Source organism: Seriola dumerili, unplaced genomic scaffold (genome assembly GCF_002260705.1).
Source record: "Seriola dumerili isolate Sdu_G_001 unplaced genomic scaffold, Sdu_1.0 BDQW01000449.1, whole genome shotgun sequence".
Lineage (NCBI taxonomy): Eukaryota > Metazoa > Chordata > Actinopteri > Carangiformes > Carangidae > Seriola > Seriola dumerili.
Window position 1 is genome coordinate 4,293,683 of NW_019174704.1, and position 22,741 is coordinate 4,316,423.

The 22,741-nt window shown below is 39.2% G+C and overlaps 1 protein-coding gene across 1 annotated transcript; it reads left to right on the forward strand.

Annotated features, from left to right (window-relative positions):
• The first annotated feature begins 41 nt into the window (after positions 1 to 41).
• LOC111234434 (phosphatidylinositol transfer protein alpha isoform-like) lies at positions 42 to 14,626 on the forward strand. The gene is made up of 12 exons (XM_022762524.1): positions 42 to 192; positions 4,784 to 4,814; positions 8,266 to 8,411; positions 9,337 to 9,428; positions 10,716 to 10,723; positions 11,028 to 11,102; positions 11,517 to 11,600; positions 11,714 to 11,791; positions 12,298 to 12,408; positions 12,661 to 12,783; positions 12,954 to 13,036; positions 14,039 to 14,626. The coding sequence occupies exons 1-11, from the start codon at positions 176 to 178 to the stop codon at positions 12,999 to 13,001; spliced, it is 813 nt and encodes a 270-aa protein (XP_022618245.1). The 5' UTR covers positions 42 to 175; the 3' UTR covers positions 13,002 to 13,036; positions 14,039 to 14,626.
• The last annotated feature ends 8,115 nt before the right edge of the window (positions 14,627 to 22,741 follow it).

Below are 22,741 nucleotides of genomic sequence, written 5' to 3' on the forward strand. Positions count from 1 at the left end.
AGGAAGTGAATTTGAAGAAAATAAGCGACTGTGGAGGTAGAATGACATAGAGGGGGAGAGGTGGGAGAGAAGCGAGCGGAGAAAGAAGAGACTAACGGAGGGAGGGATCGACCCTGTTTCTGGACCTGTATTGAGCTGCTCCCCTCTGAGATATAGGCTACTGCACCGCCAAAAAATGCTCATAAAGGAATTGTAAGTAGCTGTGTGTGCATGTGTGAGCGAGAGAGGGAGTGTGTATGTGTGTGTGCGCGCGTGTGTGTGTGTGAGGGAGAGAGAGGGGAGAATGTGTGCGCGTTTATCCGTCTGATTTCGCAGCGCTGACATTGTGGCCAGTCGCCCGAGAGGGGAATTGCAACAGTGCGGCCGGGGTGATGTCGACATCCCGTATCTGCTCGACTCCGTGTCCGTCATCATTTCTCATGCTCACGACTCTCCATCACCCTAAAGCATTGGCTGAATTGACCGAGAGATAATAAAGCGGCTGTGGCTGTAGTTGCATCAGCAGCCGGCGCAGGCATGGCTGTGCCCTTCACATTTTTTGCATCACAAGCCTTCAAGTGAGATCGGGAGGCTTTCACTGTGGCGAATCCTATAATTCCCCTTTGCTCTGGTGCTAAAATGACGGATGCTCGGTAGGAGTAGATGGTGCTGAGGGAGAAAAGGCGGGTGTAAGCTGCGCCGTGCCAGCGTCCATCCCTGTAAGCCGCTGTGTGGCCATGTTATTGATTCGCTGTGAAGGTGAAACGACTGATGGAGCATTCCGGCATTTGCCTCCGGAGGAATGGGGATATAGCGAGGTGTGTAGAGACCAAGAGTGGAGGGATGCTCAAGGGGAGAAGGGGTGGGAGCGGGCAGGTAAGGGAGGTGGGCGCAAAGCTTTTGGCAAAAAAAATAATAATACAAATACAAATAAAGGCAAATGGCGAGGTTTTGACGCACCAGTCAGGCGTTTCTGAGAATTTGACAGCTGGACTGAAGGGACGGAATGGCAGATAAAGTGGGATCTCGCGTGCAAAGAGAGAGATTTTTTTTGACACGTTGCTTTTTTAGCACACTGCTTTTGCAGGCCTCTGTGAGGATACCTGACTGAGGCCTACACACACAATCAGCTGCTGGTTAGAATAATGGTAAGGCCGATGAATTGCAGATGACTTGGGAAGATATTGGCCCTCAAATTAGTCATGGTTGTCGACTTGAGGCAGGATGGTGGCTCCTTCATTTTCATGCTCTTAACTGGTGTCAGTGTGTGGACCAGACTCCTTTTGCCTCAAGGTGGTTGAGACCCACCTGTAGAAATATTCATCTGTCTGTAGTGTTGCAGAATCATTTCAGATGATTTCCACCCCCTTTTTTATATTTTAAATATATCTTGGTTTTTTTTTTTTCCTTCAGTTTTTCTATTATATATGCATTTTCATCTGTTATATTGTAGTGTCAGGTCAGAGCTTAGCTATTGTAAATTAGCATGAATTTCATCTGTAAGCAGCTTCCAGTTAAAAATAACACCAATCTGATCTTAGAGTCTGGCTTAAATGGGCATACAGTTATCAACATTGATTATTGTCTTGGTTTCTCACCACATGTATTTAATCAATAAATGGCCCAGCACAAAAAAAAAAAAAAAGCCCAGGATCAGAGTGATGGCATTGGCTAAAGATCTGAAGTGATTAGGGAGAGTCTGGGCCTCAGCAGTCTGCCTGGAAATTAATTAAATCGGTCACGATTAAATGCTGAATGCACTTACACACTGTCAACACATGGCCACACGAAGAGGCTTGTACATGCGCACAAACACACACACACACACACACACCAAGATACCATCGTGGGGGTCAAGAGACAGTGAATTGATCCATGTCCTACTGTAGTGCAGACAGGCTTTTTTTTTTTTCTTTTTTTTTGACTCAGTGGTGCTCACCTGAACCACTGACCTAAATAACTTCTGATCCACTTTGTTTCATGCGCTCTCATGAGCTTTGGCAGGTGTGCAGCAATACACTGTGCAATATATGACACGGTGAAGAGACTGAATAGCAGTGAAAGAGGAAGACAGAGTGAACAAAAAAAAAAAAATGGAGAAGAGGAGAAGACAGAAAAGATGAGCGAGGCAGGAGAAGGAGAGGGGTGTTTGTTTTCTGAAGCAACAGAACGACACCTGATATTCCCGTCAAGACTTTTAGACCAAGGAGATTTACAGAGCGAGAGCATTAAGGTGACTTTACTTATCTAAATTCAAATTACATACAGTTTACTCTGTTTACCTCATGCTAAGCTACACAAAAGACTCACTTTGAGAGATATGTGCATTGTAAAGAGGTGTGCAATAATATAATAGGCCTAGATAATATTTTATCTACAGAGTGATTCTCACTTCCTTCCTGCCTTTTCCTTGCAGCATCTGGTCTCCGACCGAATGTCTGGCTGGTAATCTGTGCCAGATTACATTCAGTGGCGAGTGGGACGCAGGGTGATGTGAATTCGTGCACACATCACACAATTACGAAACAATCAACACAGCTTCATACTGTACATGTGCATTATGTGGCACGAAAAGAGCAAAGAGTTCGACATCTGTGAAGAGCTCAGAAACCTTTCTGGCTTTTTAATCCTGAGCTCTCAGTCACCATTAATATTTCCTAAATATAAAGTTGTCAACAATTTTTTTTATAACATAATTCTACCTTGAAGCAAGTTGGTTTCTTTTGCTATTTTGTCATATTTAATTTACTTGCACAGGAATGTTAATGTGTTTCTACATTTGTGACATTATGCCAAAGCAAAATAACTTAAAGGGTCAATCAACACATTGTTTTCCATTAATAGATTTTGTTACCTAAAAAGCGAAAGAGTGATGATCAGATCACAGTAAATCTGATTTCACAGTGACATACTGTGGGTATGAGTGGGTGTACAACAAAAACTCTTCATTCCTGTGAGTAAAAGAGAATTAAACAACACAAGGGGTTTGTTTTATGCATCTTGATGTTCACAGCAACTGATCACTGACTCAGTAAGTGCAACATTAGGTGGTTCTGTTTCACTGGGCCTGTCGCCACCCAGTCAAAAAAGTGAACAAAAACAAATTTGTCCCTGGGCTTATTCAGAAAGACCTGCTGGCACAGAGGTCATCATGTTGTTGTGCGACTGATGTGGCCGTTTGTTAGCCAGCTCCATTTCCCAACACTCTATTGTAAACACAGCGATAAAATGGAAAAATGGTTGAGACAAACAAAACATCAGGAACACATGAACCACCAAATGCTATTTGTACATGAATAATCTTATCAGTGGTAAGCTTTATCTATCCAAGAGAAACAAGTGGCCACATGCGTAGTTGGTTTCTTCCCATTAGGAGGTACCGGTGGTCACCTGACTTGCACAAACATTCAAGCACTATTTTGTTACAATATCAATATAATTATAAAAAGTAACTTAAGAAAATAAAACAATAAAATTACAAATTTGAATGATCACAGGGCTCGGTCTAAAAAACACAGCATAAATACACATGATCATGAGGTAAGTGCAGTCATGGAGCAAGCAGACAGTTGGTTAGCACAGGGCAGAGCAGCATTCATAGTATCTTTAATTAGGTTGTGAAATTAATAGTTTGTATTGGTCGAGATTGGTTTACGAGATGTAGTTCAAAGTGCTACATTTTACACAGTGTAACAAATAACTAAAAGTTGCTTTGAACTCTAATAAATAACAGAAAAAGTGATAATCCTGCAATCTATCCAGGCCTGGCCTTGATTATGTAAAAACATTTTAATAACCAGTTAAAAATCAATAAAATAATTGCTCAGACAAATGATCTAAAAACCAAGCTCATTTTTCTTTTTCTTTCTTTTTTCGTGCATTTGATCGTGACCGTTTCCTTCTTCAGTAAAGCATATTCTCATCTTATCCTAATAGCAAAGAATAGTCTGTTCTCTCCTGATGACTCAGTGTCACAGTGTCAAAGTGAATTTCATACTTAACGATTGATTTTTTTGTTCTCTTTGGAATCGGCGTTAAATTTTATTATTATAATTATTGTTCATAAAAAAGAATAAAGTATCATGCCAAAGAATACAAAGGTAGCCTTGTCATTTACTTAGCAAAGATACTGAAGACTACTCTTTGTAGCCTCTAAAAACATGTAACCTGTGAAGTGGTTTATCTGAAGAGTCCCCTCAAACAGCTTCATGGAAAAGACGCATGTTTGATAATTAGCGTCCACATCTGTATATGGAGCTGAACGATTAGAGATGTCGCTTCATGTTGTCAGTGTGTCACTCACGGGATTTCTCCAGGCTAATCCAGTTCACAGAGAAAATTCATTATTACCAAACTGAAGCATGATGAGTGTCACATTTGACGCTAATAATGAATTCAGTTACTCGGTTTGTAGGGGTTTTTAGGTTAATCACCGTGCTGTACATGGACCGTCAAAACCAAACAAAGTAACTGAAGTCGTCAGGTTAAAAATAATAATGTATTACAGACTTAAACAACAATCCCGTCACAGGATCGTCCACGGGGAGAACAGACGAAACTAGTAAAAGCTGTATCCAGCTTAAGGTGAAGAAACTACATCTGGATCTGGATGTCCTGTTTTGCTCACTGTATTTGCTTTGAGTTTAATTCATGTCTGCAAGACCACCAACATCAGAAAAATGCCCCGCTGAGCTTCCAAGCACAAACTGATAGAACGAGTACAGCTCAGGAGGATCAAAGTTTAAGTTTGATTGTTCCTTTATGATTTTTTGTTGAGTAACTTGCTTTTTTCCTTCTCTTCCAGTCGAGTGATTCTTCCTATCTCTGTGGAAGAGGTACGTTTCATTTCAGTATACTTCAGTGTATGTGTGCGTGTTTCTGTGTGTGTGTGTGTGTATATATATGTGTGTGTTAGCTAAGATGGCTCCAGGCTCAACTTTTTTTTATCTGATTCCTTGGTTCACTTTATTCGGAGAAGTGAAAGCACATCTGCCTGCCATCGCTGAAGCTGTTCTTTTTTTCTTTTTTTTTTTTTTAGGATCATGTTTGGACTTTTATATGTGTTGTTCTCAGAGTGATATATCACAGAAACATTGCATAGAAAAAAATGCAGCGGTGATCACTCTGGGAAACAACTAATGAGCATCAATCATGTTGAATAAGGTTACAATCAGACTGTTGAATCAACACTGTCAGTACATTTCTTCACCATCCTCGTCCTCTCTCTCTCTCTCTGTCTCTCGCTCTCTCTCTCTCTGCCCGCTGTTATCCTCATTTCCATTGCAGTTTGCTGTTCTATTCAGGCTTGCATTGCAAATGAGTCACCTGAAACTATTCCATGACATCGTGTGTACCCCCCCCCCATGCTTTATGTTTATGGATTATTTGCACTTAAATGAGAGTAATCTACTTTCAGTGGAGACATTCTACTCATGCTGTTTACTAATGACAAGATAAATATTTGAAGCACTTAATCTGCTCTTACACTCACTAAACAGTCTCAAGCATGAGTGTAAAACACCAGTGAGTGCTCAAAGTTTGCAGCTTAGATTAGGATGACACATCGTCTATATCTTACCGTATATTATTTACACACACACATGTATATAAAGGAATTATTTGGAACATCTTCCGGTGTCGTATATTTTCATTTTCATTCTACCTGAAAACCACAAGGCCGGCGGCGGAGCAATATATATCTCAGTGACTTCTTCCGCTGGCATTTCCTCTGGCGTATAGAGGCTTTAGATCTGCTCATATTGCTTCTCATTATTTGCGGTTATCTTAGTCATATCTCTACATAATGAGGCAGGTTTGCTCTCAAGCAGGAGGCCTGAAAACGGTGCCCCATGCGGTCGGCATGCTATGTCACCATTAGATGCTGGAAAAATACTAAAAGAGAGTTATTTGACTAAAATGTGATCTACAAAGCCTGAGGACAGCTGAGTAACATCCCCTTTCTCCCCCTCTGCCATTCACATCACATTCCTCCAGAGCCTCGTCTTCTCTGTCTCCCTCTCTGATGTCTGAAGCGGCAGTCCTCATCTATTTGCCACCAAATACCAGATTTGGAGGTTTGCTATATCTGCCCAAACACTTTAAGGTTGTAATGATTCAATCCATCCCTCGATTTGACTCTCTCGCTTTCTGCCCACAATTCAAGATTCTTCCAAAAAGCTCAACAGTTGTATTTTCACAAAGGATGACAATAGCTTAATATATTCGAACAATGGTTTTGTTTGGGGGAGTAATTGTTGAATGCGATTTTTCCAGTTGTTGAAACCCCTAGACAATTTACTAAATTGATTTTCCACTCTATTACCTGGACATGGAGTCACCCCATAAGGCTGGGCTGACTTGTATTTGTCCACCACTGTTACCTGGAGGCTTTGCTATTCCACTATCCCATTTATTTAGGTGGCAGTGCAGGTACGTGCAGCCGATTTCAGGGAATCAGTCTCCAGTTTAAATCTGACTCTCTCTCTCTGTTGCTTACCAGGTGTCCAGTAATTGAAACCACCCCAGAGACCATCATGGCCAAACTTATTCCTCCTTTCCAAAACATCAGTGTCCACATTATATGAAGGTCATTTAAACCAGTTTGGCACAGTTCGTCTGGGTCTTTGTCCTTTTTGTCTTTTATTGATGTTGCTGCAGAGAAGTAACCTTTTAAATACACACAAAAGGTCAAAGGGTCATGGTTAAAAAGGAGCAGTCTCTTCTGTTCAGTTTTTTTCTTCCCCTTTCGTCCCATTCCTGACATCTAGCTTAAGGATAAATCCATTGTAGGAGATGAAGATGTACCAATTTCACCACAGACTTTTAGTTCAGTCTACATTCATCCACAAAATCCACAAGAGTTGTTTCCATTTCTGTTTATTGCTACTTTTGTGCAACATTCAACATTCAACAAGAGCTGTGTCCAGTCGTGGAAAGCAATACCAATTTTAATGCTTTGTCTCTATCACGTCCTGTCATCTACTGAAGTTAACACGCTAACCAGCTAGCCCTGGCCCGTCTCATCACTTTCCAAAAGCGACTCACTGTAACCTCCAATCTGCCCTGTTGACGCTGCACTGCTTAAAGGGCATATTATAATCTCTTGTCTTTTAAACACAACAATGGCCAAAGCCTTTGTCAAGCGACAGTCAACACCACCTGCTACCGGCAAGAAACCAGGTTCGGCAGCAGAGGAAATGTACAAATAGCCCCTTTAAATGTTTTTTTTTCAAATACTTATCTAATTCTTTATGATGTTGTTTTTTCATCTTTTTTTATTCATTGGCTATATACTATCTTCCTGTGCTACAGGTGCTATTTTTTTAATCCATATTTCGGTTCCCTTATTTTGTCCGTTTAAAACACTCCTTAAAAGTGACTATTGGTTAAATGTTCAGGGCTCACTTGAGGGTCATGAGGTGGCAGGGGGGCATTCAATACACATTCTGTGAAACTCCCCATAAAGGAAATATACAAAAATCAATGCCTGTATTTCTTCAACATGACTGATGAGTTTTAAACTAATTCAAACATTTCAGTGTCAAATCCTCTCTAGTTCCTATTGGTTTTGTGTACAAGTAGACAACTTGGGATACTGTTGTTTAACATACATTATTCTTGTGGTTTGATTTTATAGAATGATGTTTTACATTAACAAACAATGGAAAAGAAGGAATAACTCATCTCTGATCTGTGAAAATAATTGAGTGATTGTTACTACATCAACTTGCTTCATGTTTGTGATGTTGTAAGTGTGTCTGCGCTCCGGTCCAGCTTTGTGCAGAGGTTATATGGTGGATTAGAGGTGATTAAGAAATGAAAGGAGCCATTGTCCTATGTTTGAACACTCACATGTACACTCAGGATCAGGAAGATGGGGGATGAAGGGAAGAGAGGGATGAGAGTGGGAGAAAGTGTACAGGATGTGAAAGAGTAAACAAATTGGGCGTAACATAAAAGTAGAGAAGGGACAAGAAGAAAAGGAGGACAAACAAGAGTGTATGGAAGAGATTATCAGGATATAGGGACTAGGGAAGGAGAACGTAGCGATCAGGGATCAGAAGACAAAGTAATCCATCACTTAAGATTGAAATAGTTGAGCTGATAACACACATGAGAAAAAGAAGACTGAGACTGTGAAAGCTCACTCATCACAAGGATAACACATGGCGAGTCCAACATGTATCAATTAAGGCAGGCTTGAGGGAAGCACCTCCTTATATCTCTCTTTAAACACAAGTTCTACCTCAGCCCAACCTGTTTTTTCTCTCTCTTTCTCTTTTCCAGTACCAGGTTGGCCAGCTGTACTCTGTGGCTGAGGCCAGTAAGAATGAGACAGGTGGAGGGGAAGGAGTTGAGGTGCTAAAAAATGAGCCCTACGAGAAAGACGGCGAGAAGGGACAGTACACACACAAAATCTACCATTTGCAGAGGTAAGCAGTTTTCAGACGAGCAAGAGCCTCGCAGAGAGTTCACTCAGGATGGCTACTTCATTCAATTCTCCATTAACGGCACATCTCTCTATTCATTCATACACTCTTCTGCTTCAATCTGTTAGTCCGTTACTTTAAAGTCTTTTTCCTGGTCCACTCCATGCAGCCTAGCGAGCTGAGAATGACAACTAGTTCAACATTTTGGAGAAATACGCTTGTTTGCATACCTAAATAAAGTTAGACGAAAAGATTGATAGCACACTCATGTTTGCATGGGATAATAAAGCCATCACCAGTGGCCAGGTTAACTTAGTTTAGCACAAAAAATCAGGGTCAAACTTTGCTCTGTCCAAAGTTTAAGTAGCACTAAGCCATGCTAGCTGCTATGTCAGGCTGTACTTCATGTTGCTTTGAGCTAAATGCTAATGTTAGCATGCAAACATAATCACTGTGATGATGTCAAGAGGCTAATGCTAAGCAGCTGCTGAATCTAAATGGTTATGTTTAGGTATAAAAACACCAAGATGGTTAATTAGTTACTATTTAATAGGTAAATAGTTAGGATTAGTTTACGATTACAGTTTACTGGGTCAGATAAAGGTTTGGTGTGGCTAAGGTTATGGCAAGAATGTGGGCAGGACTTGTGTCTGAGCCCATTCTTGCGATGTGATCCATAAAAACATCAGCATCAATAACCCGTCTAGAATTAACAGTGGTCTGTGGTGTTGTTTTACTGACCACACATGCAGACTTTATCCCAAAATTACACCTTAATGCACTAAAATCTTAATTTTGTTAACTATGCATCGAACCCATTTACCTAATATCGCCTGTTTAAAATGTAGTTAAAGAAGAGCAAATTTAGTCATTTAAGTACCGCTAAACTTACGATGGTGTGTTCTTTTTTCACTTCCCTTTTCTGCAGTAAAGTGCCATCATTCGTCAGAATGTTGGCTCCAGCTTCAGCTCTCAACATCCACGAGAAAGCCTGGAACGCATACCCATACTGTCGCACAGGTAGCTCACACACACTCTCTCTCTCTCTCTCACACACACACACACACACACACACACACACACACACACACACACAAACCTTCTACTGACACAAAAATGACCACAGTGTCATCTGTCTGAGCTCTGTGGAAAAGCAGTTATTATGGTGGTGATGTTGTATGACATATATCTGAAGTTTGTGTTATATATCTAAATTTTTCTCATTATTTTCAGACTATGGCGCCTGTTAAAATTAAAACCCAAGCCATGACTTGTTTTTTTTTTTGCCATAGGCCTATGTGAATCACAGAGCACAACATGACAGTCGTTGACATTGTTGGCATTTAAGTATTTTAAGATGAGTGAAATAAATAAAATTATTTCTAAGAAGTAAGAGAAAATATGTCAGACTCACAGGAACTCCTTAGCTATGCTTGAAATCTAAACTCCATCAATCTATATAAAGGCCCAGAAGAGGTCCCTGGTGGAAGTCTCATCTTCCAAACTACCTTTTACTCTATTGACGCACAGAATGCTATTGAATCTCTACCACTGCATTTACCCAGTCTTTGAAAGCCATTTTCCAATGCCTCAAAGTAATTCTGGAAGCTGCAATCACACCCACCTTGATAACTGAATATGCACATATTGATATATTTGGTATTTGAGAACTCTCCTGTAATAAACATCAAACAGGAGTTAAGCAGTTGCTGAATCAAACCAACAATCCAGGACTTCCATAACTGTTGTCAAGATTGTTGATTCAGTATAAAGGGAAGTAATGATGCTAAACACAATCATGTGCACTTTAATCCTCCTGCAATAGTGTGAATGCAATTGACTCAAATTACTTAGAGGTCACATAGATGCGGATCTGTCCAAGCAGTTGTCATTCTCTGGGTACCTTCCTCTCCCTCTCTCTCTCTCTCTCTCTCTCTCTCTCTCTCTCACCTTGAAGGAAGAGTAGTTGAATAATTTACTGTATGTCCAGGGAGAAGAGCCATGCAATCACTTGAGCCTTTCAGGCTGTGATCACACACACACACACACACACACACACACACACACACACACTACCAGCTGCCTGACAGCCATCTGTCATACAAACACATGGGATAGTCAAAGGCACAATCTGAACCCACACACACACAATACGCACTGACAAATACTGTTCCCAACAGTTCCCCTTGGCCTCTGAACGTTGTCCAACACTGTAAAAGTTATTACATTACTCATATGTTCCTTAACTGCATTATTTTTTTCTTTCCCTCTACTTGCTCCTCCACATTCTTTCATCTGGCTCCGCAGTTATCACTGTAAGTATTTTTTTTCTTTGGTGCTTATACATTTCATGTATGTCGACACCAAGGACACAGCAGACTTTGATGGCCATAGAGGCAACAAATTAACCTGAAAGTTGAGAAAGAAATTTGATCTCTTTCAGTGACACAGCACCAGCAGGGACAGTCAGACACCATTACTTTGTGTGTGTGTCTCTCCGTGTGCGTGTGCGTGTGTGTGTGTGCGTGTGTGTGTGTGTTGTGTGGTGGTATGTGTGTATGTAGCAGGAGGCTGACTCAAATGTATTTTCTCTCGTCTCTCCTTCCCTTTTCTCTGCAGAACGAGTATATGAAAGATAACTTCCTGATCAAGATTGAGACATGGCACAAACCCGACATGGGACACCTTGAAAATGTAATTACTAAAGACACTAATTAACAGAGGGCGTGTACGTATGCGTGTATGTGAGCATCGTCAGGAATTTTGATATGAGCATTTTTGTTGTATTTGGGATGACTTTAAACAATGCACATGCCAGAGAAGTGTTTATTTTGCACCACTAATGTTTCATTTTAAAATCATACTGAATCTCCCACTTGATTTGGGTGCTTTTTGTTCATTGCCCATTTCCTTACTGCAGGCTGTGTGGTTAACTCTGTTTACTTGAAATGTATTGGCCAAGTATAATTTTCCATGTTTCCACTTGCATCATATGGGCTTTCAAAAACTTTTTTTATTCTGAGCCTTGTGGTCTCGTCTCTGTCGTATGGGTGCTGCCTGCAGAGACTTGTGTCTGTATCTAAGCTGTGCTCTGTGGTTCTGCTTCAGGTACATGGTTTGGATGCAGAAACCTGGAAAAAGGTGGATGTAGTCTATATTGATATTGCGGACAGAAGCCAAGTGGAGCCCAAGGTGAATATTTTAAATTTAAGATCCATATTGTGATGACTACGGAAACTAGATGTGTTACTTTCTGTGTCATTTTATCCATGTTGTTCATTCTGGTTTTTCTTGTGTCCCTACAGGACTATAAGCATGAGGAGGACCCGTGCAGGTTCAAGTCGATGAAGACAGGACGAGGCCCTCTAGGACCAGACTGGAAGGTACAGCGAGACATGTCTGAAGCCACATTATAAACAAAGACCTCCAACTACATAACTGTTAATTATTGCTTTGCAAAATAAAATAAAAAACTTCACTTGCATCAATACATGTTGGTGCAAGTCAGATAGATAGATAGATAGATAGATAGATAGATAGATAGATAGATAGATAGATAGATAGATAGATAGATAGATAGATAGATAGGTAGAAGCTTTACAGTAAAAGACGTAGTGTAGGGAAATAAAATTTACAGACAATTAACACTTATCTGAATCTATATATGAAAAAGTCAAATGTTTTACAAACTTGTTGTCTAGTCAAACCTGATTGGGGGATAGGGGAGGACTCAAGACCTCAGTATTTCCTGAAGACATTAATGACTATTGCAATGAATGTAACTGATACATATGAATGGAAAATTTTTGAGCCTCTTTTTTAACCCCCATATTATAGCCCATTATCCTTTGTTAACATTTCTAAACTTCCTGTATTTGTGCAATTGCAGAAGGAACTTCCTAACAAGACAGACTGCCCACACATGTGTGCCTACAAACTGGTCACTGTCAAATTCAAGTGGTGGGGGCTGCAAAATAAAGTGGAGAACTTCATTCAAAAGGTTTGTTTGTAGTTCGGACAGTGGTACGTACCAGTTTGTCACTTTATGATCATTACGGTGGAAAAGTACCACACACTATCATGGTGTACACATGTATGCGCTGTACCAGCCTCTAGTGGATAAACAGGGAAAAGCAGGATGAAATTAAACATCTCTGATGATCAAACTGCCTCAATTTATCATTTGCACCTAAAAAATCCACTTTCTCTAAACCACAGTTTGACTTTATCTTCCTTCTGCTGTTGTCCTCAGCAAGAGAAGCGTTTGTTCACTAATTTCCATCGTCAGCTCTTCTGCTGGATCGACAAGTGGATTGAATTGAACATGGAAGACATTCGCCGCATGGAGGAGGAGACGCGCAAGGAGCTAGATGAGGTAAGCAAGAAAGCTGGGGACAGCGGACACACTTTTGAAGATCTGACTTCAAAATAAGTTATAAGTAAATATTAATACATTAGTAAAACTAAGCAATTCAATCCTAGTCTGAGAGTCCTGAAACAGGATGGGCTGTGAACATCATTTCTGTATACTGTCTTGTGTGTCAGATGAGGGTCAAGGACCCAGTGAAAGGGATGGTGGCTCTAGAGGACTGAGGTTGTGTCAGACCGTGAATGCTGCTGTTCATCAGGTGAGTGTTTTGTGCACCATAGCATTGTACCTTGGAATTCTTTTGTTTGTCTTTGTGTAGAGTCTTTTAAAACATCTATTGATTTTGTTTTTTGGCTAATAGATTATTCAGTCTACAAAGTTTGAACAAAAAAGAAAAATTGGTCATTGCAAGTTCCCTCAGCCCAAGCTAATATCTTTAGATTAACAGTCCAAAAAAAGATGTTCAATTTACAATGAAATAAAACACAAAAAAGAAGGAAATTCTCACATTTGATAAACTTGAACTACATTTTTGGCATTTTTACTTGACAACTTACTTCATTCCCTAATGTTCACCATAGCTGATATTATCAGTCAATTTTCACTCATTACAAATATATCAGTATCACTGCATATACATTATGCCGGCTGATAATCAATATGATATTGATGATTGCAAAGAAATGCAAAAGACATGTTGGATGTTATCGTAGGTTATGGCCAAATCTAAAGCAGCAGAACAGACAGATGATATTCACATATCCAGTGTTGAGTCTCCTTTAAACTTTGTTTTGGTTTCCATCAACTCCTGAGAAAGATAAACGCCTCTTTAGCTGCTAAATGCACCACCAGATAGTCATTAACTGTGTCTGCCTGCTGCTCGATGTTGGGCAGGAGGCTCACAGTCGGTCTTCAGAACTTTTTTGCCAATAACAGTCTGCTGCAGCTGGAAACAAGGTTGATTAGAGCCAGAGTGAATCAAAAGACAGCGACGTTGCAACCAATGAGCTCAAAGATGCTAAAAAAAAAAAAAAAAAAGCTCTGTGACGTACGGGGAAATTATCTGTGGGTTTGTCACCAACCCCTTTCACATTATAAACAATCATTTGATCCATTGTTTATGTGACAATATTGATTACTGTAGCTTTAAGAGATGGCTACAGTCTGGCTCTAAATCTGACTGCGTTTTAGAAAAGCAAGCCAATAAATAAGCTTATTGGTGCCTTATGCTCATGCTCTTACCGCTCTCTGTCTCTTTCAGACCAGAATACCCAGACACCAGCGGATTCACATCCTCCTTCTGTTCCAACTGATACAACACCTGACCGGCCGGTCCAAAGTCCTCCTCCCCCAGTACAATCTGAATCTGGTTTTCAGGGACCTGGACCCAGTGTACTCCCAGTTTTTCAGCTGATCTCCTCCACCCCATCCCACCTCCTTTGAGTCCCACCCGTCACCTTTTGTTTTTCCATCCAGTGTCCCCGTCTTATTAACTGCTCTGAGGCCTCCAGTAGCAACACTATAGATCTTGTCAGTCAGTCCTCTCTTTCTCTCTCTCAGTCTCTAAACCGTTCTAAACTACAGAGAATAGTGAAATTTATCTCTGCAATTTAGGATTTATTTCTATTTAAGATATCCCAATGTGTATATATACAGTATACAGTATATCGGGGAGCTGAATAATTGTACTGAAATATATATATATATAAATATATATAAACAGGGTTTTTAAAATGATTTTGTCCGTAAGTTTGTCTGTGGATGTTTATTTTTCCAGACCAAGCTATATCTGCTCAGTGTTGCATTTTGATCCTTTTTTTTCTTTTTTTCTTTTTTTTTTGGATTTATATCCCCTTCTCTCCACTTGTGTCATGCTTTATGCAGTGGTTCCTTTTGTTGTTCAAATCAATTTGCAAATCTACAAGCCGCAGCTGCAAGGTCGGGATTGTGCTACGAGTGTTACGTTGTCTCTGTTATTCTCCTGACCTATCAGATAGGATTCTTTTCCCAGTATCGCCGTTAACATGTCGAGGCATTCATTGGCTTTTTCTGCTGCTTTGTGAGATTGTGTGTGCACGTTTCTGTTTGTGCGCGTGCGTGTGCATGTGCGTGTGTGTGTGTGGGTATGTGGGTGTAGCGTCTGTAGCCATATTTTTCAGTTTTCTTTCACCAGATCATTTCTAGCTCTTCAGTTTCTTCAGGCTGTTCAAACAGAATCCCTTCAAAGTGCAGTGATTGAAGATCACCTCTGTATATAAATATACAGTAATGCACACACACATACAGAGAGAGAGATAGTCTACTAAGATAGAAGATAAAATGGAAAATAGCAAGACAGCTGGAACAGCCATATGTGAGTGTGGGATTGTCTCTTTTTTTCTCTTTGTCTGACAGTCTTTCTGTCTACAGGCAAAACTCTTCATCATGGCTGTGATTTTAACATCAACCGCCATTAGAGGTATACAGCCCTGCCCGCTCACTGTAGATAGATAACTTGTTCTTTGAAAGTTAAACTTTACGCGTTCTGTATCAATTTTTGCCCCGTCACCCATCCTGTCATTCCTCCAGTGGATAAATGGTATTATCCAGCGATAGCAATAACTACCATGACACGTTGGTCTCTCCTTTATCATCGCAAATTTATCTTACTCTACAGTTTGTTCCTATAGTGACAACAGTTTGATTGAAGCAGAGTCCAAGCTGAAAGTCAAGGATGGTTAGTTTATCATTCATTAAATGCTGGTTTTATTGTGTCTGTCTTTGGATGAGGTGGGTTTTCTCCTGCTGGAATCTGAAGGCTGTTCTTTGTAACGGTGTGGTTTTTCAGTATATGCATGAGTGTACATGAGTGATGTACAGTAGCGTGTCTTTAAAGAGATCTGATGCTGGCTTGGTAAAGAAGGGAGGACAAAATGGAGCTAGAGGAGTAATAACAACAGGCACTATCCTTCCTTCTCTTATTGATGTGTGTTTGGCCTCCTTCATTCTCAGTTAACTTTAATTTCCTCTCTTCCATCCTTTGTAATACTTTACATCCTCCACATGTTTTAACAGTGTGGAAACTTTAAAGAGCAAGCAACAGATAACATCAAAAGGCCACTATTATAATGCTGACACAGGTCAGTCACAGTTTATATATTTGGATTATTTTATCAGTTTGAGGTCCACATTTAGATTTTTGCATTAGGCATTTTGCATTAATGACTGAATATTAATTTATGTTAAATTTGATTATTTGTATTGGATTCATCAATAAATTAAATAAAACGTATTACTTTTAATTAAAAAAAAATAACAATTAATGTACACAATTTATATTAATGGAAAAGTATAATCATACACACTTGTGTGGAATCTGACTCAGTGTAAAACAGTATTAATATCAGTTCCACTGAAGGGCTTTCCATTGGCAAATATTTAACAAAAAACAGTTTTTAATAAAAAAGTATATACTGGCCTAATATTTAAGTAGTTTTATTTTGTTACATATATATATATATATAAAGCTCTACTTTTGAAAACTTAAGGTCAGGGGAAGAATTTAAAAGAAGAAAAGAAATTATTCTATATATTTATTTATTCGTCGTAATGAACCACCTAAGTTGCTGACAGATTTGAATCTTTTTTTTAAGGAACAGCAGTGACATTATCTCTTCCAGGGCCTCTTGAATTATGCTCAGTCACATATAAACATGTTGTCATCAAATCTTAAAGATGTATGTGTATTCTAGCAGATTTTCAACATTTGTTCACTCGTATTAATCAGAAGGTCCGTTTTACTCTATCAATTCAAATTGCCCAGTCTTTAGCAAAACAAGTCTAGTTAGATTCAGCCTTTTTTTAATTTGTTTGTTTCATGTTGATACAATTAATAATTTAATTGACTACAAGATCATATTGGAGCAGTGGCCCTGTGCGAACATTATCCTCTACATGTGGTCTGTTTTTTAAAGCTGAATCACACAAAGCAAATAAATCCAAAATCAAATTTCTTTAGGAAAAAAAAAAAAAGGCCTTTTAAAAACTGCTCTGGGAGTTACTGGCAAGTATTCAAGCATAACAGCTCTGCCTTGCCTTGGTGAAACTTACTTCATAACTTTTAAGTAGAGTAACTTAAATCTACTCTTTTTATCCATCTTTACATGTCTTTGCATATCTGTCAGATTAATGTTCCAAACCCATCGTTTTAAGCATTTTCCGTTGCCTCCTCTTTAGAGAAAACACACTGGCCCCGGATGCCCAACCCCCCGCCCCCCACCCCAACCACTCCCCACCCCACCACCCACCACCACAACCTCTCTCTATGTCCATCAAGCATCTCACTCACTGTCTGTGATGGGGCTACCAACTGAATCATGGAGATTTGTGGATGTACTGTATGTATTGACTTTGTAAATAGTAAATAAATTAATGTAGATGAACACATATATATAGACCAGACTGTCCTGCCAGACCTACAGCACACCCTCTTGACACTTGATCCTCTTATTCCATCGCTAGATCTTCAGCATTACATAGACCACAGTGACCGAGTTGCTCTTACAGAGGTAATATGAGGATATGTTAGAGTTGTAGTTGCTGAAATGTAGTGCTGATAAGACATTTTGAGGAGTATTGTCAGCTGTAGACACAATAAACGCATTCTTACATATTGTTAGAGATGATTTTGCTGCTGATTTTAGGACGCTCCTGCAAAGCAGTGGAGAGCTGAGTTGCCGTGTGGTTTGTAGTTGGAGGAAAAAAAAAAAGCTAAGAAAAAAATCCTGTTCACTATACTTCCTCTCCTTCTCACGTTCTTCCCTCACAGGGACCTCGTCTCATTGGCAGGACAGTGTATAAATATATATTTTTGTTCTGAATGTTGTTGTACCTCTGTTGTCAGTCTCTGAACTACACTCGCCTCTCTCACCGATAAGGAACATATATAACGGCAGCTTGGGTCACTTCATTGATCCACATAATTAGCTGGTGGTGTCGGCCCTCAGTGGAGCCTCGGTATGAGTTCGATTTAGCCCTCTTGTGGTTGGTGATGGGTGGTCGAGGGGAAATGATTCTACGTTTAGGAGCAGCTTCGACCGGGTGCTGGAGGGTTGGAGTTTGCAGCTACACAGAAAAAAGCTTGTTTGAAAACAGATACTGACAGTAGACCCATTTTAAGAGCCTGCAGACACCATACAAACTTGTGAGAGAACATGGTTTAACAGAGACAATCTCATAGATATCTGTTGTTAGATTCCTCGATTTATAATCAGAGTATGAAACCAAATGATGATTCCACAGTCCCAAACTGTTTTTAAATCGTTAAATCTCTCTCTCTCTCTCTCTCTCTCTTACTCTCTCTCTCTCACTCCTGTTAACTTGTCTCCTGTTTTTCTTTCTTTTATTGTGAATTTGTGCCTTTTTGTCATCTTATCTTCCAATAACACTACTGTACATTGGAGACGTAAAGAAATGAATAAAAAGAAGCAAACCAACTGTACATACGTTCTGATCTAAATATTTGTTGTTGTTTTTTTAACAATGCAACACATGAGCAATGGTCTCCTCACTTAATTACCATCGAGGTCCTGAGGGGAGAGAAATGATACGGCTTTTTTCAGGTAATCATAGGTGCATTAGACTTGTAGTAAAACCAATGTGGTGATTTTTTGGAAAAGCTTTGAGAAGCTTAGAGATATCTGACACTATATCATTAGTCAATAATAAAGAAATTCATTGGTGGGTTTAGGAAGCTGGAAGAACTAAGTATATGCACTTTCACATCTCTGGCAGCACGTCCCAACAGGTGGCTTTAGTTTCCCCAAGTTCCTTTTTTGGACAAATAAATGACACAACAGGCTTTGACAGATATTGGACATTAAATATTACTACACTACACTATATTACACTGTTACTATTGTCAATTTATGCAGTAGTTTTGCATGAGTGAGCTGCTGCAGAGACTTGCAACTGGTTAAAAAGCAAATCATTAATTAACTAGGGGTAAAAAGGTTTCCCTCATTCATAGACATATCAATTATAAAGTGAATCATCATAAATTGGATAGAGCAAAGATGGATTAACGCAATACATATAGCTTACATTAAATGAGTCCAAATAAAAAGGATTTACAAACTAGAATTTACAAAAATTAGCAAAGGTTAATCAAGGCTACTTAGAATTTGAATATTTGTCATTGGCGCCCCCTGTAGCAGAATCGAACCAGAGACTGTGGCAGGCAGCAGCCGACACACACACTCAAACACGAACACTGTAGGCAGGGTAAAATTAATCAGGCTTTGGATGGCAAAGATTAGTTTAAATCCTGATTATGAGGCAGAAGAGGAGCCAGGACAGAGAGCTGCTACACATTTTGTCAGATGTCGATGACACTCTAGGACTCTGCACAGTTTATGGGTGTGAGAGAGGAAATCTCTTGAACTAAAAACCTTTATGAACCGTTAAGTCTGTTTAGCTTACGAGTATAAATGATTTTGATTCCTTAAAAGATGTTCTGATTAACTAGACATGTCATAACCTTATCTGACTCAAAAAAAGGGAAGTGTAAGCATGTTTTTTTCATTTATTTTGTGTTAACTTTATAAAAAATAATAAAATATAAATATAATTTAACAAATAAGCAGCATAACGACAGCTAACTAGTTTTTGATTACTAGCCAAACAATGGTAGAGTTAAGTTTCCTCTCCCACCAATACAGACAGTCAAAGATAGTTTATTCACCTCCAACACTAAAGTAGCTATCCAGTGACAGAATACAACACTGCACCCTGAGTACACTGTAAAATAAATAATACATACATTTAGTGGAATCAACTAATCTTTTCTCATTAACATGAATATATGAATTTGGTTCATTTCAAGTTAATTAAACTTTGTAAAAATTTTTAAAAATCTTATTTTCCAGCCACTTCAGAATAACATGACTTCTCCAAACTTGATGAGTCTGACAAGTCTCGAAACTCGAAATGATGAGTTGTGAATGAATGAATTGTTTGCTAAACTCAGTGATTTAAGTTTTTAAAGAAACAAAACTAGCATATTATCGGACTAGCATGCATTGTTATATGGTAATAAAACTCTCCAGACAACCCTTTTTTTTGTACTTTGAAGAAAAACCATGTTGGAAATGTATAATGTGTAAGATCGTGCTACTTGATCCACCTCCATAGGGGGCAGCATTTCACCTCTTCAACCCTGTCCAGTTAATCATGTTGTTGTTTTCCCCATGTTCATTTTTTTCCATAAATGTATTATTTATATGTGCATTTATTGTTGATAGTTAAAATTGTTGATAGCACTGAAACAAATTATGAGTACATATAATACTAACAGTAGGTTTTTATTTACCTATAAAAATATGAAGGCAAGGGGATACTGCATGGCACATGGGTGTCAGGCTACAGCAGCATGAGGAAGGGATGATGACATCATCACAAAGGCAGAATCAGGAAATAAGTTTTATTGCCAGGTAGGTTTTTACTTACAAGATATTTGGCTTGCTGTTTGGTGCAGTATCCAATAAACATTAACAGGAAGTAACAATAAAAAGGTAAAATACTGCAACAGTCAAAAAGATAAATATACATAGATACACATATCCAAAAAATAAAACATTGAAAAAAAACTATGTACAAAAGTGTTGACAAAACTCCTGCTGAGCAGGATGTGCAAAAGATCACAGTATAGACAATATATGTTCTGTGTAGGAATAATACTCCAAGGTGTTACTGTACTGTGGTTGATGATTGGTGAGGCCAGACACAGAAGAAAAGGCAGGAGCTGGTCCATCACTGGGGATGACTGGACAGAAATTCTGGTCCTGATACAGACAAACAGGATAGGACAATTAGTTTAGATCATACAAGTTCTTTATATTCAAACATGTTAGGTCTGTTGTGTGTGTATAAAATAAATAGTAAGGATAGATATGAATATGCTAAAATAAATACAATATTAGGTAGTGGATCCTGAACCTGCTGGTTCTGGATCTAACAGTCTCTTTGTCTTAAGTTACTGACGCATCCAGCTGGACAACAGCCGCAGGAACAGGCTAAATTCTACTAAATCACTAAAACGTCAACATCATACATTTATGCCACTTGAAGTGTTTGTCAGTACTGTTTTTCATTTGCACTAATGATACTTTTCGCTAGAGACCAACATTAGATGTTACTCACCTGTCTTACAGAAAATGTTTGTGTTTTTCTTCTTTGGCATTGAACGTGATTTTTTGTCGAAGCGGTTCTTCGGGATGGAGATAAAGATCGCTCTTCAGCCATCTCTGCGTTTCTGTGATGCTAGTCGGCAGCTTTTTTTTTTTTTTAGTCGGGAGCTGTAGCGTAACTTCAAGCTCAGGAGGAAGCTCTTCTTCTCCGTGGGACTGGGGGCATACTAGACGCTACACTGAGTCACACAGCATCTAGTGTGTCTAGGTGGTATTACAACACAGTCCGGGACGCAACTAGTTGGTTAGCATGCTCATTTCAGTAGATATCTCTGAAATACAGTAGATGGTGGTCTTGGTCATGACATCATCACTGTGGCTCCTTCACTTACTATTGATGGTGTTAATTCATTTTGTGAACATTTTAAACTAAAATTCTGGCCAGATTTGGCCAGATCTTACATATTGCACCTTTAATACATGTTAAGATAAATTATGTATGTTTCATTTTATAATAAAGAAAACAATGTGAGCCACGATGGAGGTTAGTATTGAATTTAGCCCCTACCCCTGTACATGTATAACATAACAGAGTCATTAGGAGCAACCTTGCATGTTGCCATCGCACTGAATTTTCACTGGAAGTGAAAAGCTAATATGTCTGTAGGCATGAAGCGGTTTACAGAGTACTTGTCAGTGTTGTTGGTTCATTAGGAAAAGGAGCCTGACTGTGTACTTCTCTGTGTAAAGGAATAGTTTGACATTGTCATGCCATATTATATCTTTAAAAATGAACTATTAAATATGACTGACTATTTAGAAAATTAACAATGTGCTCTTAACAGCCTTTTTTGGGAAATAAAATAAAATAAAATATCTCTCAAACCCTTTGCCGTTCAGTACTAAAACATTTTAATTCCTGACGCAAGAAATCATATTTTGAGCTACCATGTAACTTACAATACCACCAAAGCTTTTCATGAGAAATTACTCTCCACCATCTCCAGTCATTGCTCTTAAGGAGAAGTGAAGCAGAGCACCTTACACATTCCATACTGTTAACAAAGTGAGGGATTATTTATGAACATACAAAGAGGGCTTTAATGCAACAAATGGCATGCGTCACGGTGACATTCAATAAACAGGCATGTCCATTCATGAATAAGATAATACTTTTTCCCTGGACTGTTAGCCAACCTGGGATAATAGCTTGATCCGATGTTACGCTTAAAGTCCAGAGAAGGTTGTGTGTGGGTCCTTGCACCCAGAACAGCTGAGAACAAAGTGCAGGAACCAAAAAGAGAAGAAACAGTCAAAAGACGGGACTCACAATAGGAAAGCAGATCCAGTCTCTCGACTCCCCTTTGGAGATCTTCGTCATCTGTGCGCACGGGGTCTGCAGCTTTTTCCGGACACCACAAGAGAAGCACACGGAGAGAGGTACTGTAGTGAATGGATGATGGTGTGTTTTGTTTTGAGCAGGTTATCTAAGAAAAAGAAAATCTGTCTGTCTAAGGGATTTTAGATTAATTACACCAAACTACAACTCTTACTGAATTTGAGAGAGAAATGTTCTGCTTGACCCAAAGATTAAACTGTCTCACACAAAAGGAGCAATACATGGCTTGCTTCATACTGTTTGTTATATTTTTCTGAAACAGATTTAAGTAACAGTGTTAGTGTTCAAAGTTATTTTCTTCTTTCTGGCTGTTTGGAAAAGGGATGGTTCTTAAAGGTCATTCACATGGTAGCTCCATCCTGCAGGGTCAAAGAACACAGTATTTACCACTGTACAATCA

Bases quoted from the DNA above. Each gene is read 5' to 3' on its own strand.
- LOC111234434 (XM_022762524.1), top strand. The intron at 11,103-11,516 runs GTAATTACTAAA...GTTCTGCTTCAG, and splicing joins ACATGGGACACCTTGAAAAT to GTACATGGTTTGGATGCAGA. The intron at 11,601-11,713 runs GTGAATATTTTA...GTGTCCCTACAG, and splicing joins GAAGCCAAGTGGAGCCCAAG to GACTATAAGCATGAGGAGGA.